The sequence below is a fragment of the Nematostella vectensis genome, chromosome 4 (assembly GCF_932526225.1).
Source record: "Nematostella vectensis chromosome 4, jaNemVect1.1, whole genome shotgun sequence".
Taxonomy (NCBI): Eukaryota; Metazoa; Cnidaria; class Anthozoa; order Actiniaria; family Edwardsiidae; genus Nematostella; species Nematostella vectensis.
The window spans coordinates 9,572,582-9,590,477 of record NC_064037.1 but is presented as its reverse complement, the minus strand read 5'-3'; the positions used below and the strand labels follow the sequence as shown (position 1 = coordinate 9,590,477).

The 17,896-nt window shown below is 41.2% G+C and overlaps 1 protein-coding gene across 2 annotated transcripts; it reads right to left on the bottom strand.

Moving 5' to 3' along the window:
* Positions 1-2,119: 2,119 nt before the first annotated feature.
* On the bottom strand, positions 2,120-17,887 carry LOC5522233 (mediator of DNA damage checkpoint protein 1). 2 transcript variants are annotated; one of them, XM_032367682.2, is made up of 24 exons: positions 17,511-17,887; positions 16,891-16,954; positions 16,765-16,814; positions 16,556-16,648; positions 16,055-16,150; positions 15,485-15,818; positions 14,894-14,951; positions 13,962-14,539; positions 12,325-13,595; positions 11,856-11,978; positions 11,252-11,359; positions 9,320-10,561; positions 8,855-8,950; positions 8,377-8,505; positions 7,822-7,947; positions 6,942-7,289; positions 6,434-6,577; positions 6,034-6,102; positions 5,541-5,640; positions 5,293-5,356; positions 5,085-5,176; positions 4,115-4,140; positions 3,676-3,836; positions 2,120-2,944 (listed from the first exon to the last, which is right to left on the bottom strand). In XM_032367682.2, exons 1-24 carry the CDS (start codon positions 17,601-17,603, stop codon positions 2,815-2,817), a joined length of 5,595 nt encoding a protein of 1,864 aa, XP_032223573.1. In that variant the 5' UTR covers positions 17,604-17,887; the 3' UTR covers positions 2,120-2,814. The 2 variants fall into 2 exon arrangements, with proteins under 2 accessions (XP_032223573.1, XP_048582894.1); XM_048726937.1 differs by lacking the exon at positions 11,856-11,978.
* Positions 17,888-17,896: the final 9 nt, after the last annotated feature.

Sequence of the window (17,896 nt, the reverse complement as noted above, 5' to 3'; positions counted from 1 at the left end):
CAGATCATCTCTCTAACGTCATTGCTTTGTAATTGGCAAAAATCGCCCAGAAAATTAAAAATAATCCAAATTCGAATTAACAGTAAGTATTGATACATCTTTTTAACCAGTATTACATCATTTCATCCAGTATTCATTCTATCCCCCTTCCATTTTTTATAGTGTTTCTTCTCAATGTTTTGTTAGTACTGTCTGTTTGGCGATATAAACCATCTGATAAACAATTGTGACTATTGTTCTTTTAAGAACAATAGTCACAATTGTTTCTTAATCAGGGCGCCCCTATCGCGTCTACTTATTTGTTTGTTAAGCTTTTGGTATGTCCAGAGCATACCGACAGCTATAGATTGTTTCCAACAGGCGCGTACACAGGGGGAGGGGGGGGGGGGGGGGGGGGGAAGGGCGCACAGGGTAATTAAGGGATGTTTTAAATACTATGCTTTTTCCATATGATACTTATAACTGCGCATACCCCCTCAGGCAATCCTGGGTACGCGCCTGTTTCTAAACTTGAACGTTTTGTTTATCGTGCTTGTGATAATTTCGATACAAACGCGGAGAGAAGGGTAAGGAGGATGCCTCCTCATACTTACTCAGGATAACTACTCAAGATATTATTCTGCGTTTGATTTCTATCAAAATATCATCAACTACGCCTCCTCTAGCCTCCCCCCCCCCCCCCCACAAAAAAGAAGAAAATAGATAAGCAAAATAAAAAATGGACTTCAATAATGAATGTGATTTACTTGTATTCTCCAAGGCCCCTAGAAGCGTTCGAGATGACGGGTAATATGGACATAAAGTATTGGACATTAAGGTTTGAATTATTGGGGGATGGGGGCGCGATACGGTCCTGGTATATAAATAACACTTCGCATTTCATAACTTTGCGATAATTTCTCAGCGTGCTGTAGATGCAATGGTGTTCGTGAAAGGTGCCTGCCGTTAATGTCGCGGAGAGCGGCACCCTGACCTCGTGGACTATATTGGCCCGACGCTTATAAAAACCCTCTTGTTATGTGAGCAAGGTAATAATCACCGGAATCTGGGTTCAAATACAAAGATCAATCTCCATTCGAGTTAACGAGAAATTCAAATTATCCGAGCTCAATTTAGCAGCATTCTACTATCAATCAATGTCTGCGTGTTTTTTCTAATAGTCAAAAACAGCCTGGGAGAGAGCGAGCACGGGAAGCCTGTGATATTCTAAAACACTGGGGTCTGGGCCTGTTTTAAAAGATGGCGGCGAAATCGTAGTTAACGTGAATTCCTGCAAGTCTACTTGGAAATTCTCGACATACACAGTTCTAGGGCGACAAAAAAGCAAAACAATGATTGAGAGGGAATCTCAAAAGTGGTATTATGTAATGTTGATTGAAATGTAGACTGACTCTAACATTCCATCATACAGTTCAGGTCCTAAGACAGGCCTGGTTACCAGTATTCATCCCACGCCAGTCTTCTCAAAAACCACTCTCCCTTACATAAACACCACCACCACCATATCAACAGCCTTAGCAATAGCTACCATGGCAACATCAAAATTTACAACTTCGACAAGATCGATCGTCGTAGTCAACAACACAACGGACTATAATGTGGCATCAGTCTACCCAGATACCATTTTCGAAACCTGCTCTGGGGACTTTCATGCTTTTCATGCCAACCTGAGAGGCTACGGATAGAGAGAGAAATTCTTAGCGATATGGAGCCTCGATATACTCGGTAGTGCTATTCGTTGGAGCGATACTCGATATAGCGATACTCGATATAACGATACTCGATATAACGATACTTGATATAACAAGATATATCGATACTCGATATAACGATACTTGATATACGATACTTGATATAACGATACAAGATATGACGATACTTGATATAACGATACTCGATATAGCGATACTAGATAAACTAGTGTCGATTTGAAATATAACTAGGATTAAACATATATCTCGGCATCGATGCCTTGCCATATTGTTTAATCAAAATTCCATTGTATGTCTAGTGTAACAGGGCCGTATGATTAATTGGCCTCCAAAAAGGGAAACAAATGACCCAGAATTGTACAAAAACACACTCGCACACGCGCACAGAATGACGGAGCTTGCACAACGCCTATCATTAATACTTTAATTTTCTGTGGTGGATACATTTGTTGGGTAAAATCTTACGGACTTCGTGTATCATATATACATCATAGATATATTTTACTTAAAAATTCTACAATATCATTGTTATATGGTGTTCAACCCTTCTTTATACACCGTCATAAACCATACTAGTCAGCATAGTCACTTTTGCATACCGGGTATCCTGTGCTCGTGAAAAAACCGTAAGCAAGCGTGGAATTGGGGAAGAGTTCCCCACAGTTTTGTTGGGTTTCAGTGACGTCCATTTCTTACCGGCCACAGAAAACCCAACCAGAACGCCTGAGACTAGGCTGAACACAGAAAACCCGGTAAGATCGCCTGTGACTAGGCTGAACACAGGAAACCCGGTAAGAACGCCTGTGACTAGGCTGGTGAAGTTCCTATGTCCGTTTTGCCTCAACAGATACCCTGTTTTCGTAAGTGCGTGGTGCATACTGCTTCAAAGTATCTAACGTTGACTTAACAATTCACTGCTTAAACTTCATTTCCAATGATGGATAAAATATTGACTCCCAAAATTCTCTGATGACAACAACCTAAAACCCCAAACAGGTAGCCCCCCTTCCGTCATAGTTATATTCGCTTCCCCCTCCCCCGTCAGTTACATATTTCAACTCCCCTACCCCTAATCCCTATAATATGTATTTCGTACTTTAAACTATTTCTTCTTCCGTCTTGATGCTCGGGCGGTCTTGGGCGGTGCATCTCCCGAGTGAGTATCGTTTTTGCGTTTTCTAGTTTGATTTGATGGGCTCTCCTCCGCACTACCATCAGAAAAAAGTCGATTTCTGGAAAACGTTAAGTTAAACTTAGGTTAACAAAGCAAATACCCTCACCACCACCTATATTAACTTTCCCCATTAACCATGATCCTTATGAGGTAAGCGGGTTAAAGTTTACTCACGGGGATTCATTCTTCTAAAAGGGAAGTTTTTAGACGTTCATTGTAAAGCGGGTTTCTTTTGAGCACATTGGTGCCAAACTAGCTAATTGATAAGTGAGATAATATGAATGATAAATCAGAAATGATGAAATGTTCTGTATTTGTATAGCGCAATTCGACACCGCGAGACATGACATAATGCGCGTCACAAGTGACTGACTCGTCACGAAGTTAACAAGCATGAGTGTGGGTAAGTGAGCAAACACTGTTGCGTAAGGTGGTGCCACGGGCCAGCGTACCCAGCGGCTCTTTTACTCCCTCCCTATAAATTTAATGAAGTGCAGTGAGAGACGGGAACTCCGATTTTACGTCAGAGAAGACGTAAGCATATGAAAAAAACGTTGTCATTTTGGGGGTCTGGTACCGAGGAATCTTAGTCATAAAGTTTGCGAAGCACCTGCAGTACGCCAACCTTAAAATGACAAGAATCATGCAGTTTTTCCAAATAAGGAACATATTAGTTTCCTTATATGGAAGTGACCTCGTTTGGCAAAAACGACAATTTCTGGCTAAATTTTGATGATTCACAGTGCCCGGTGTACAAATTGCAGACTTATGTAACACATGAAAGGATACTCGTCCAGGCTTAGTTGATGGCGCAGTATACCGGTCAGCAGTAGCTCGGCAGAGTACACCGGTACCCCAGCATTAACTGCGGGCTTGCAAGCCTGGTGGTCTTCCTCGCACGAGATCACTAATATCCCGTCATCCTTAGCGCGAGGCATGCGCGGCAAAACCTGGGTACAAGGAGGTGTTTTCACGTTACCAGATGGGATAGAAGGTTAAATAATGTTAATCAACCACTCCTGTGTTATTGTTTACAATTGAATACAATAGTTTATGTGCTAGAAAACTTCAACCATCCACGATTAAAAACTTTATTGATACTTTTTACCGATATTTGTTGTTGTTGCTGTTTGTTGCTTGAATAAGCCGATAAAAATGGATTCGTTTAGTTACTCGGAATTGGATGGAGCGGAAAATGGCGACATGTTTGACTGGCGCGTTTTCTTACCTCCCCTTTGGCGCATTTGATGATGTCTGCAATACAAAACGGTACTTTATCAAGTAGTTCATACTAATTTTGTCGCTACATGTAAGCTGGCGGGCCTATGTTTATATCATAGTTTGTGCAGCCCGCGTCAGCATACAACTCAAGTCGCAAAGTCTAAATCAGCTTCACAACTCCGCTACGACACAAGCTTACGACACGAAAAAGTTGTAGGCTTTTTGAAACATGTTTCAAAACTCTACGACTTTGTGCCCATATTTGGTAAAATGACGGAAGCATTGAGGCGAATCTCCCTTTCAGGGGTAGAGACGGAGGGCGACGACCGTTTTGGTTTGCAAATATGACGGAAATCCATACGATCGTCGACAATCGCGTGGATCTTTGGCCAAACGTCGCTCCTCCAAGAATAAACAAAATGACCCATATTGTCAGCCATTCCTTCTCTCGGACCCTTCTTCGTCTTTTTCCATTTGTTTACGGCGTAAAATTGCAGCAGCAAGTGCTGCAGCTGCAAAAGTGCGACGGCCCGCCATGTTTTTTGTTGTTGGTCCCAGTCCTCCACGGGTAAAAAGCGCAAAAGTTGTAAGCGATTTTACAACTTTTACAAAAGTTTAAATCAGAGCTAAGTCATGTCGCATGCGATGGTTGTAGGCAAAAATCGTAGCGTCTTAATCGGCCTTATGGGCACAGGCCAGTCACTAATGTAGAGACCTACTCCAAGCTCACTTAGACTGAACCCTCGCCCCTGCGCTTGGAAGAAGTCCGCGTCGTTGAGATATCTCAGCAGGATTATTTTTTTCAATAATTAGAAATATTCCATTGTTTCTTACGGGCAAGTGCACTTTTTGTTGAGAAATATTTTATGGAAAGCATTTACATATTTACATTATCATTTACATACTCTCCTTCAATATCTGCGGGTCTATTGGAAAATGCTTTTACCCAAATTCTATCACCTTGCATTCGGCCATACCTTTCATTTGTGAAGGTTCAGGCTTGACCCCTTTGGTCACGTGGACACGGTAGCCCTGCAAAAGTCCTCCCTCAAGCGCCCGCTGGTGTGACCTGATAAAACATGGAATGGATAAGATCGTCCGAAAACTTCTGCATTCTCAAGTATGCCGCATGAAAGAGTGGGTAAACCAGGGTAGGTGGTACTTTTATTTTTCTCATGCACGTACTCGTGTAACTTAAAATTGTACTGTTTCTCCGCAGCTCTGTCATGGACAAAGAATGGCGAAGGGTCTGAAAACAACAAAAGTGTTCAAACGTTATTATTATTAGCTCATTACTATAACAAAACGACAGCAAACCCTCAGCATCAAGAAGATGAATGATTGTTTAAAAGTAAGCCCAACTGTTTGGCCGTGGTATTTTAGCGATATAATGTTAACATAATAACATAATACAGTAGCTGGTGGCAGCGTACCTACGAAGGTCTTGGCGAGTTTGCACGCCTCAAGCCAGGCGGGCTGTACGAGGAGTTGACCACTGGCTAATCCGCACAGGAACTTGACCGTACGGCGGACCTTTACACAAGGAAGTACACAAGGAAGTCGTTATAGTATAGCAGCAGTGTCGAATAAACCCAGGCGAGGACTTATTCCGGGAGGCGCTTATTTCAAAATCCGCTTTGTCTCTTGATAAAAAGTGATCTTTTGAAGGGTCCAGGAGTAAAAGGTTTCCCAGAACAAAAACAAAACAAGCTTTCAATGATGAGTCAGTTTTCGTTACTCCATTTCTTCCGTAAATTCCCCCTCGTCATCGAAATCTATCAAGTGTAACACGTCTGGCGCTTATTTGAGGGATGCGAGAGGACTTTTAATTCAAGGGACGATGGTAAAAGATATATTTTCAATATTTCTCATAGTGTGAGTAAGGAAGCATATTTGTTCTACGAAAACCTATCACTAAATTATCACCTTTTCAGTAACCAGATGAGTGCATTCGTAAACGGAATTCACAAGGGAACCACCCAGACTTGTGACGACCTGCAGAACAAATCAAACGCGCCCGTCATCACTCGTAGTTTGACCATTCAAAGTCAAGTGACCACAGTTTCAACAAACAGACGTCACCATCATACAAACGCACGCGACCACAGTTTCACCAAACAGATGCACGTGATCACACGTGGTTTCAATACAAAAAAGCACCTGACCACAGGCAGTTTCACCACACAGATACACGTCATCATAAATAGTGCGCACATAATCAAAGCGCGGTTTCACTATACAAACACATGGTGGTGCACGCGGCTTCATTTCACTACACGCCGCACGTGATCATACATGCACGTGATCGTACGTGGTTTCAGTTCACCTTCTCTCCCTGCTTGTCGACCAGACCAGTGAACATGACACGTGGTTTGCCCTCGGGTTTGCGTTCCCGTAGTGACGGGCTTGGTGCTTCAGCAGCACCGTCTTCGTGACGCCTCCCTTTCTTTGCCGGCGTCGCCTGGACTTCCTGTGTAAAAATAAGTTGAAGTGCAATTTGGGTCGATGTGGAGCAAAGGAAACGAGCGACACAGAAAGCTGTGCGCAGGAGGGTAGGTTGATGTTTGAGTGAACTTAAATGTTCATGAATAAACGGTTTATGATATTAAAATGTACTTGTTATGCAATATTTTTTTTTCTATCAGAGAAATTCAAAGGGCGAAACAAAGTACTAAGCGACTTAGGCTGAATTTCAGACTGCATTCGGTTTACTTATCCTGCTCCAAAACAGATTTTCCATATCAACACCCCCTCCTCCTACCCGACCTGAAGCTATGGCTCTTGAAAGAAAATTCATTCGATCACCCACTTGTACCACCAGATAGTAGCGTTACCTGTGATTCCTGCGAATCCCTTTTCAAAACCACTCCGCCCTTCGGTCTTTCTGCTTGTGCAGAAGGTGAGTCCACCAACGTAGAATCGGCAGTTTGTGATGAACTCGGAGATCTGCGATTCTCCTTGGGTTTCTTTGCTCTTCCCTTTCCCCCGCCAGTGCTCAGAGTAGAGTCTGTTGAGGCTTGGGAGTCCTTGCCTGCCCTACCCCTCCCCTTACGGGTATAAGCTGTCGTGAATACCTGGGGAGGCTCGCTGTGGGTTTCGCTGGCTGCCTCACTTGTTGCTTCGCTTGGTGTCTCACTTCTCGTGTCTTCATTCAGGTCTAACGTCTCTGAGGAGTCCGGCAACTGTAGGGAAATGATACAACTGCTTATTGAGTGTACCCAAAAAGCCACGCGTCATCTGTGCTTGTTTTGTAAGGGGAGATATCAGTAGCGCTGTTGGGGGTGTAGGGCTCGGATTATGAAGTGGATTATGTTTGTCAACAGGGTCTTTGTTCGTATAATGCCCGAATCCGATGCCCTTCGTGCATCTTTCGTCGGCACTTCGTGCCGACACTACGTGTATGATATCTTCGGGCCGTCTGTAACCAGGGAAAGGAGCAAAGACCCTGTTGACAAACATCTAACAGCGCAATTGATGACTCCCACAAAACAAACACACATGAGGCGTTGCATAACAAAGTGTTTTTTTTTCGTAATAATATCAATCACATTCTGCCGTGCTCCCTTGTTTAGACTTCATTCAACAAATTCATATGCAAAAGCTTTCTCAAATCAGCCGATGGAAATGGATGCTTCCACACTTTTGCAAGGATGTCAAAATCGCGGCTTACAGAGCCTCTAACCAGTCAAAGTAACTTCTATTGACAGCACCTACCAGTTCATCCTTAGTCTTGACCACCCGGCCTCCGCGCTTGCCCCGCCTTGAGATAGCCTTGACGACTGAGAGAGGACCTGGCTCAGGTCTAGACGGGGTGGGGGTGTCATCAAATGGCTCAGGGAGCTAGGGGAAAATGGATAAAAGATATGTTTGTCTGGGAAAACTCTACTACTTCCAATAGATTCCTTATTGTGATCAAATGGCTCAGGGAGAAAAATGCAATGGGAACAGATGGATTAAATATCACAATTATCTCTAAATACAATACTCCCGGTAGTTGGTCAGTATTCATAGGTCTATTTACCTGAGGTCCCTACCTAATCTATGTCAATTGTTCCCTATTCCAAATTTAATATAAAAGCAAAGACGTTTCTTGATGATGGATGAGAATAATATTTTCCAACTTGTCAACAAAAACTTACAACGTAAAAGCGGTTGCTGTCCCTTGTTCAGAATCGCTTTTGCTAAATTTCACAAGTAGGTGCCTCTATCTCGTATTTCAAATATGGGAATCACTAGTTTGTTGTCGGGATAATTAAAGGTTTTATTTACCTCAGGGCCCTCACTAGAAAGCGTCACTCGTCCACGACCTCGTCTCCCAAATATGGGCATCAATGGCGTGACATCCGGTAAAGACATTTCCGTCTGTGAGGTGGCACTTGAAGAAGATATTACCGGGGTCTAAGGAACAAGAACATCTTTGTCATAGGCTTGGAAGATTAGGTTTCGTATACAGTAGGTTTAGGAGAAAAGCAGAATAGATATGTTGGAACCGCAAAAAAATATTAATATTAAAAAAAATGCATTTTATTTAACTTAGGATGGGTCTCTGACACTCACTTATAATAGGCTTGAAATTCTTATTTGTAATACGTTATTTGTGGCAAATGAATATTGATTCTATCCTATGAATTTTCAGAGGGTGACCATCATCATCACATGGTCATTTCTAACTTCGACAAACACCCTCTTGTACCTTTGATAGACCTCACTTGAAATTCATGTCTAAATAAAGTCTGTGCAAACAAACCTCAGGTTCGTCTTTGACTTTTACTCCTCTCCCCCTGGTTCGCTTTGCGGGCGTAGAGTTTGGCGCAGGTGTTGACGATGTGCCATGGGATGTAATCTAAAAGCAAGGGCGTAGGAGGTTGTTTAAGGAATTTGTTTTTTTTGCGTTGCTATTGTTCTTCGTTATCACTATGACCATCTAGAAGACACTTATCTAATCAAGAGTCACAATGTCCGGCTAGTACTTAATCGTATCACAATTCGTAATTGTCAAGGGATTACTCTTGGGCACGTCTTACCTGGTCAACCCTTACTTATGTAAAAAGTTTCTTGTAACTTGTAAAGGCTTCGACAAAGTGGCCTCATTTCACAAACAGACGGAACTTTGCGACAATACACAGTTAGTATAATCATGGCCACCTGTTTGTCCGAAATGAGGAACTATCGAGGGTAATTCAGTAAAGTAACATCAAATTTACTCACGTACCTTTTGAGGTGACTTTCTTGCCTTGCCTCGTCCTTTTCGTTTCACGGGAGAGGCTACCTCTTCTTCGTCACTTTCCTCTTCATTTATTTGCTCTTCTTGATGAGTGGTCGTTACCTCCTTGTTATGTCTTCCACTAGCTCCTTTGCCTCGACCCCTTCTCCTTGTGGATTTCTTCCCAGTGTCATCTTCTGTGAGTGAGGTTGTCCCTTCCTCAACAGGTTCTTCTTTAGTCATCTCCTCAACGTTTTCCGCAGTTGTTGCCTCGTTATTCTTCCCTCTAGTTGCTTTTCCTCTACCACTACCTCTCGATGGGAGTTTCTTTTCTTCTTGTTGTTCAACAGTCGTTGCCTTAACCTCCTTGTTATTCTTTTCTTTAAAGGCTCTTCCACTTCTCCCTGAGGATTGTGGCCCATTCTCATTTCCTGTGAGAAATGTTGTCTTCTCTGTCTCAACATTGTCTTTGTTCGTCACATCTTTTTGTACAAAATTCGTTGCCTCACTATTATCCTTCCCTTTGGAGGCTCTGCCTCGACCACCTCTCGCAGAGGATTTCCGCCCACAATCCTGTCCCATGACAGCCTCTTCCTTGTAATCATCCTGTAAACAAGCAGACCTTTTGTTTCTCGTTGTTGTGGCTGGTGTCATCCTTGCTCTGACTATTCTCTTGGTTGTTTCCAGGTCTCCAGTAACACTGTCATTATCATGTTGTTCTACAATATCTTTTTCAGAATGATCTCTCTTCGCTCTTCGCCGTGCTGTTGATTTATTGGCCATCATTGAGTTCATTTTACCCTTCTCGTCCTCACACTCACCAGAAGGTACACTCAAATCATCATCTTCCTCTTCTTTCTCATTCTTCTTCTTTCTGCTACTTCGGGTACTTCTCGCACTCTTAGGGTTTGGACCTTTTCCAGGAGTTTTGGTTATACCGGTTGCACTAGTACTAGCTACAGGTTCTTCATCTTCTTCATGATCTTGGAGTCTCGCAGGCTTGCCTTTGTTTCTTTTCACTTTATTTTCTGGCTCGTCTTCCTCATTGTCTTGGTGTTGTGCAGGTTTGCCCCTGTTACTGGTCTCTGTTGTTGAAGACGCAGGAGATTCCTCTACGTCAACATCAAAGTGTTTTGCACGCTTGGCCATTGCTGTGGACTGTTCTTCTTCCTCGTCATCCAGGCGTTTGGCAGGCCTACCTTTGTTCTTCCTTGCCGGTGTCCGCCGTGGGACAGTGGTTATTGTGTTAGCCTAAAAACGATAAGATAATAACTTTATCGAATTGTCAAACCATCTAGCCCGAGGTGTTACCCCCGTATTAATTTGAGTTGAGTCCATCAAGGTAGAAGTTTGTGATAAACTTGGAGATCTCCAATTCTCCTTGGGTTTTTTTTTGCTCTTCCTTTCCCCTTGCCAGTACTAGGAGCAAAGTTAAAATTAATTAACATAAAAGTCCAAAATCTAAAACTCTTTAAAATGAGGATCAAAATGATTTATTTGAAATATGAAAGAATATACTGTAGCATCTGTAAGCCATGAGATGGCACAATCCCTCTCCACACAGTGTGGTCTAACACTGCACTTGGTAGATCTTGTAGAGGGATCGCTGTGTCCCTAGAGATTGAATCAGGGAATGATGGCTTCCTTGACTTATCGAGTAGCTAGCCAGGATCCCTCAGGGTCAGACGGGAGACTGCATCATCTCTTACACGGATGCAAAGACAGTAACATGGCTTATCCCCTCTCGTGTGTAACAAATCATCTCTTACACGGATGCAAAGACCGTAACATGGCTTATCCCCTCTCGTGTGTAACAAATCATCTCTTACACGGATGCAAAGACTGTAACATGGCTTATCCCCTCTCGTGTGTAACAAATCATCTCTTACACGGATGCAAAGACCGTAACATGGCTTATCCTCCCTCGTGTGTAACACTCACCTTCTTCTGTCTCCCTTGAGGTTTGCGGAAGTCTTCCTCGCTATCGTCAGTCTCACCGAAAGTAAGTCTTGTCGCAACAGGGAAATCCAGCTCCTCAGCCTCAGTGGTCTTCGTTATAACATATTAAATAAGAATATTATTCAACTTTGTACTCAACAGAATACAACTGATAAATAGTAGAGATACGTTAAGATAGCACATGTATTTTGAAAGCTGGTATGACAATTTTACTTCAAGACAGCTTCCAGTTCAACATAAAATCACGCTATAAAGGCAAAATACATGCTAGCAATTGACAAATTTGAATTCAAATGACGAACCAATTCTGCACATCAATTAAAACATTGTCTCTGTTTCGCAATTTTTACGAGCCAACAGTATTGTTAAAGCATTGTTACAGCCCTCTCTTTCACACTCCTTTTTAATGCCATCTTTTAATCATTCAAACACAAAAGAGAATGGTTATATTGTTATTTAAATCACACATAGCAATTCTTGTCTGTTCGGTGGTTGATAGAAATAATACCTGGAACAGACCATTTTGTAGCACGGTTTCGTGTGTAATAAGTGTAACGTTTAGTTTATCGGATCTCAGATAGATTACCTCCTCAGCAATTTGAGCAAATGAAACCCGAGCAGCTGGCTTTTTCCCTCTGGTAGAGCATCCCCTACCCTTGAAAGGGATAACAGGGGACATGGTTCCTGGCTCCTGGCTATCAGGTATGATCTAAAAAAAAGGTCAGGCTACAGAAACCATGAAGGAATTGCGAAGGAAGAGCAAGTGTAAGTAATCTCTTTGGAATGGGAGTTTAGATTGAGGTTCCCACCATTGTATAAAAGGGGTGTTTTAGATCTGCAACGCTGTCAACAAGATGCCAACTTGCGTACGTTCGATTGTGAATACACACACATCTTGCCAAAGACTTGTGATGTTCAGTGTTTTGTACGGTTGTTGTACTGTAGATAAAAAACGAACTTAAATCTAATACTAAAATCCTGCTTGTCCCCCTCAAAAGTTAAATGAATAATTAATTTTCTTGAATAAAATACGCACATAAATAAAAACAATATACCTCTTTTGTTGTTGAAGGAGGTATAATGTCTTCATCGGCTCCATACGGCTGAGTATCACCCAGCCCATCGCTCTCACTGATATCATTAGACTCATTTCCATCACCAGATGGATCATCTTCACCGTCAGCGTCATCTGCAGCAGGAGACACATCAACCCCATATGCCTGTGTCTCTGGAAGAATGGAAGCTGCAATATTATCCTCATGTTCTTCTGATGACAGACGTTTAACCTCTTGGAGTTCATCATTGGTATCACTATTGTTATCTCCGTAATCCTGTGTATCAAGGCAATAAGGTAAGGTTGGTGAAATATTTTCACCTTTTTGGGTATTTTCACCGTCTTTGGGTTGGGAAGTTTTGGTGCGTTTGGCATTTGTATCCATCTCACTATCTGTATCATCATCATCATTCGCATCACCAGCACTATAAGCTTGTGTTGCCATTTCAATATCGTATGGCAGAGTTGAGGGCATGGCAGATTGTTCACGCTTTAGCAATGGGTTGTTGGGTTTTGTAATCTTGTCATTTTCATCATCTGATTTATCATCATCATCATCTGCAACACCATAAGCTTGTGTTTCTAAATCATAAGGCACTGTTGCAGCCACGGCGAAATTTTTATTATTTTCATCATCTGTCATGTCATCGTCATTATGACCAGTAGCAGGATCATAAGTCTGTGTTTCCATCTCAATTCCATACGGCACAGTAGCTTGAACCTGTATAGACGTTTCTGCTTGATTTGTATTTTTTTCATCATCATCATCTGCATTACCATATGCCTGAGTTGCGGCTTCACCTCCATAGGGTACTGTTGCAGTTGTTGCAGATAGACCTGTTTGCTTCTTAATATCTTCATTTGTTGGGTTTTTTTTGGTTTTTCTAATATCATATGGGACAGTGGGCTGAACACCAATATTATCAGCATCATCATCATCGGTGGCACCATCATCATCACCATCATCACCACTTCTCCCTATTACTGCCTCATATGCATGAATTGCCATATTACTAATATTATACGGGACAGTGGGTTGAACACCAATATCATTAGCATCATCACTATCATCATCATCAGTGACATCATCATCTTCATTATCTTTTGCAGCCTTATTATTGTTAGTTTCACGAGGGGGTGGCTTTTTGCTAGTGACAAAAGGCATGTCCCTTGCTGCTTCAGTTGCAAAGAGGTTTTCATCACTCTCAGAGTCCTGCACATCTTTAGCCAGGTAAGCTTGGGTGGGAAGGAGAGCCAGGTCTTCATCTTCTTCTACACAGAAAGAGAAAACATCAATAACACCCTTTATCGAATAGTCTCAAAGGGGAATGTCAAAGTTTTAATATCTGATTTTAAAATCAGATTAAAATTTATGCCTTGAGTATAAAGCAAACTCTTGGCAACTGCTAAAGCACGCTATCACACTTAAAAACACACTTTGTGCATGGGCCTAATCTGTCAGGTCAGCACTTAGATCGCTTTTGATCATCCAATGGAACTGTAAATAGTTGTCTCAAGTATTGACTAGAAGGCATTTCAGCATTTGCCAAGAGTTCCCACAATACCCAGCCTGGAGTAAGGGTGAAAAGTACCGACAATCTCATTGTAAAATTTGTATCAAAAGTGAGCATACGGCACCTTCATTGGTTTCATCCAATCTGTACTCTTGGGTAGCACTATTATCACTCGCATCAATGCCTACTTTTCCCTCATCCCCACTCTCAGGTAGCTGCATCACGGATGGATTATCAACAGGTGATTTGGGTGCATAGGCCAGTGTTGCCTCCAGTCCTAATTCCTCTTCTTCGCCTGGCGAAAAGCCCTGGGTGTTGGGAGCATAGACTACATGGTCCCCAACTCCATGGGGCTTCACCTTAGAGGGTGTTTTTGATGGGGTCTTATCAATGGGAGGCTCCGCTGTTGGTTGTGTTGACTGCAAGGAGCCTGTTGTATGTTCTGATGAATACATTTGAGTTGGTGCGTAGGATGGTGTTTCTTCTGAACCTTTTTGTTGTGATGATTTTTCATAAACTAAAGTAGCTGGACATGAGGGCATAATTTCTCCAATACTTTTTCGTGGGGAATTTTTGTCATAGACAAGGGTTGGTGGGCAGCTCGGAGTCTGGGTTACTCCTTGCAGTTTGTGGTGGGAGGTAGGCGTGTCGGGGCTGTAGATTAAAGTAAGGGGGGTAGCTTCAGGTCTATCTGGAGTTGCCCTGTAATTGAAAAATAAAGTAGACCTACATTAAAAAACTCACTAAAACAATTAACAATATTTTCCCAAAAAGTGTTACATAACCACAGTGCATTTTTTAAGTAATTGCCCTCTCTTTCAATCTTACCTCCCCCCCCCCCTCCCAAAAAAATTATAAATCACAGTTGAAGCATGACATCAGGACCAGGACCATGACATTAAGGGGTTTATCACATAACAGCTACATGACAGCATTAAAACATCAATGTAAGCGACGCACATAATATGAGCCCGAGTGATTACAGTAGATGAATTATAAAGTGATTACAAAACTGCTAGAATAAAATGAAAAAGTTGATGTACTGTATGTGCTTACTCGATAATGGTTCTCTCTGGTGCTGCAGGAACTGAACTGTGCTTATCAAGAGAATGACCTGGGCAAAAGAATCAGATCATTTAGTGTCTACTAACTAATACCGTAAACCATTGAATAGGTTGCAATGCTTCCAAGTACATGAGTTTGAAAGTTAAAAGCTTGCAGAATATTTATATGGAATGTGTTATACCCAATTAATCAAACAGTTGAGCATATGTGTCAACTCTGATAACTCAAACTGCCCACAAACCCAATCAACCCAAAGTGCCCATGTAATGTTGCTGATTGAACCTGTAATTCAGTGTAATTTTTTATACTGCAAAAGGCTCAATGAACAGGTATTAATTAGTATTATCACTTATGTGCAAAACTTCATTTTCTTGAACCATCAAGAGACATAGAAAAAAAGTTGTTAGCAGGAATGAGTTATACAAAAAGACATGATTTAAATTGGTACTTTAACTTAATTTAAGTTATTGGGGAGTTATCCTCTATTTCATGGGAAGTGTTGGATTATTACAGATTAGTTTATCACCAACCTGTCTTTTTCATAGGTAGTGTTGGATTATCACAGATTAGTTTATCACCAACCTGCAGGTTCCTCGCTGTCCGATGCCGACTCCAGGACCGTGGTCTGATTACGTCGGGAAGGAGTGGGCAGTTCCTGATCTGAGTCATACAACACAGCAGGAATGACAGGTCTAGCTGGTTGGTTATCCTTGTCAGAAACCTTTCTACAATTTAGTTCAGCCTTTTCCCCCTTTTGTCCCTCATCATCAGTATCAGGCTCGGTGTCGGCAGCATATGTCATGTCCTCATCTCGTGAATCCCGCCCATTGTCGTCACCTGCCCTCTGCTGCTCACTGTCTGTGGGCAACATAGACTCCGAGCCCGTCTCTGAGCCAGTGTCATCATTGTCATCGACCTGTGGACAGTGGCATGATAGCTCGGTGGTACAGATTTTGTCTCACACGTAAGTGGATTTTATTCAGAGCTGTTAAAACCTTGCTCTCTACTTTTGGGACTGTGAATCCCTCAGATAAGGAAGTTAAGCACTTAAGATCACCTTTATGCTATGCAAAGACCATAGGCTACAATCAATTCTTACATAAATACTATTAGAGAGCAAAGCAATAAAACAATGCCTGTAATAAGACAAACCTGCAGGACGCCATGGAGATACTGGCAAGTGACGTCAGCAAAAGTGAGCATGTCGCTGTCATTCAGCTGATATCTAACTTGGGGTCTTAGAATAAGCTACACAAAAAGACAAGTCATCAAAATGTTCTTTAAGGCCCTAGGAAATATTTCAACAAGCCATTCAACTTGTGTTTGATTTCATTGGATGTGAGTTGAATGATGTTTAATGTAAATGACAGCAGTTTCAATTTTTTATTCAACGAAATAGTTTTGCCACAATTTAGACGTATTTTCAACATTGTAGAGGTATTTTTAAACATATATATTTAACCACTAAAAAAAGAATATCCAAGAAAATTTCATTTTCTGGGATACACATCAATGTTCACAATACATTTTTTGACAGTTTTGTAACACAATATACTAGTTTAAAAAATCAATAAAAAATCACAAAATACTAATGATAATAATAATCAAATATCTATTGATAAAAAGACATCTATTGAATTAATGCTAGTGTACCTTATCTTTTCTAGTCTTGTTTTTGCTGCCATTGTCATAAACCAAAAGTAAATCTTCATGAGCTTCAATGCAAGCATGCTTCTTAGACAAAGACTGAAATAAATAACACTGATTAAACAGCTGATTCAAGACAAAGACTGAAACAAATAACACAGATTAGACATCTTTTTTTAGGCATTAATTGTAGTTTACTTGATCACTTCAATTACCTTTTGTGGGATTGTTATTTCACAATCACTTCTTCCAATAAAATTATCTCCTGTAAAGAAAAATAAACACGGATAAATAAAACAGCAAAAGAGGATCGGGAATTATCATGATAAACAACAACCAACCTTCATAGATCTCAAATATCTTTTCTTCAGTTTGATGGTGCTGAAAGACCTTCAAGTGACCAATCTAAAAACATGGAATGAAGACTAGGTGAATTATACAAGCCATAATACATACATCTAGGACTAGAAGTGATACAGGTGCTTCTTGTTATGTGGTGCAAGTTGTAATGTGATCCCCTCACCCTCTTCTCTTAAAAAAGTCAATTGAATAATTTCATTTAGGGTTTCCATTTTTCTTGGTTGCTATCAAATGCTCTTATGTCTGAGCCCAAAGCTATTAAATAATGAGTAAAAGAGGATATTTTCCGACTATTATTGCTCCAAAAATAATAAATAGATTTTTTGATATGCATAGAATTTGAGCATTGCAATTATATTTCTCCTAGGTTTTTTTTTTTTTTTGCTTATTGTCTTACTGGCCAAAAATAATCATTCATTGTTTTATTATTTATTCTAAAATAAAATATATGTCACATTTATATGTTTAAAGCCGCTGAATACGCTTCTCCGACAGAAGCGGCGACAATAAATATATTTTACAGAATACTCCACGAAATTACCCCGGAGCTATTAAACTATTCATTCATTGCTCAATAAAGGATACAAAAATCATACTGTACCAGCTTTTTAGTTCTAGTCCTATCTAGTTCGGCTGTGTCATCAGTATCTTCGCAGCCGTCCCATTCTATAGCTTGTGTAGCGTCGAGATCCATCGTGAACGGATGAAGTCAAACGCGGAACTTGATAATCATACAGCAACGACAACAAACGGCAGACGGTGGTTCTTGGGAAACAAAGTAAAATTTCCACTAACGGAGGATTAAAATACCTTAAGGCTAGTACAGCGCCTATTCGATCTCGATAGCTGTTTCACAAGATCGTATAACCGCTGTAATAGCGAGGATCTGGTTGGGAGGGAATGATTCTATAGACAAAACAGCCCACACCATCCGCCATGTTATTCCCGCGACTATTTATATTTCAGAATCCACGGTCTTCTGGCCAG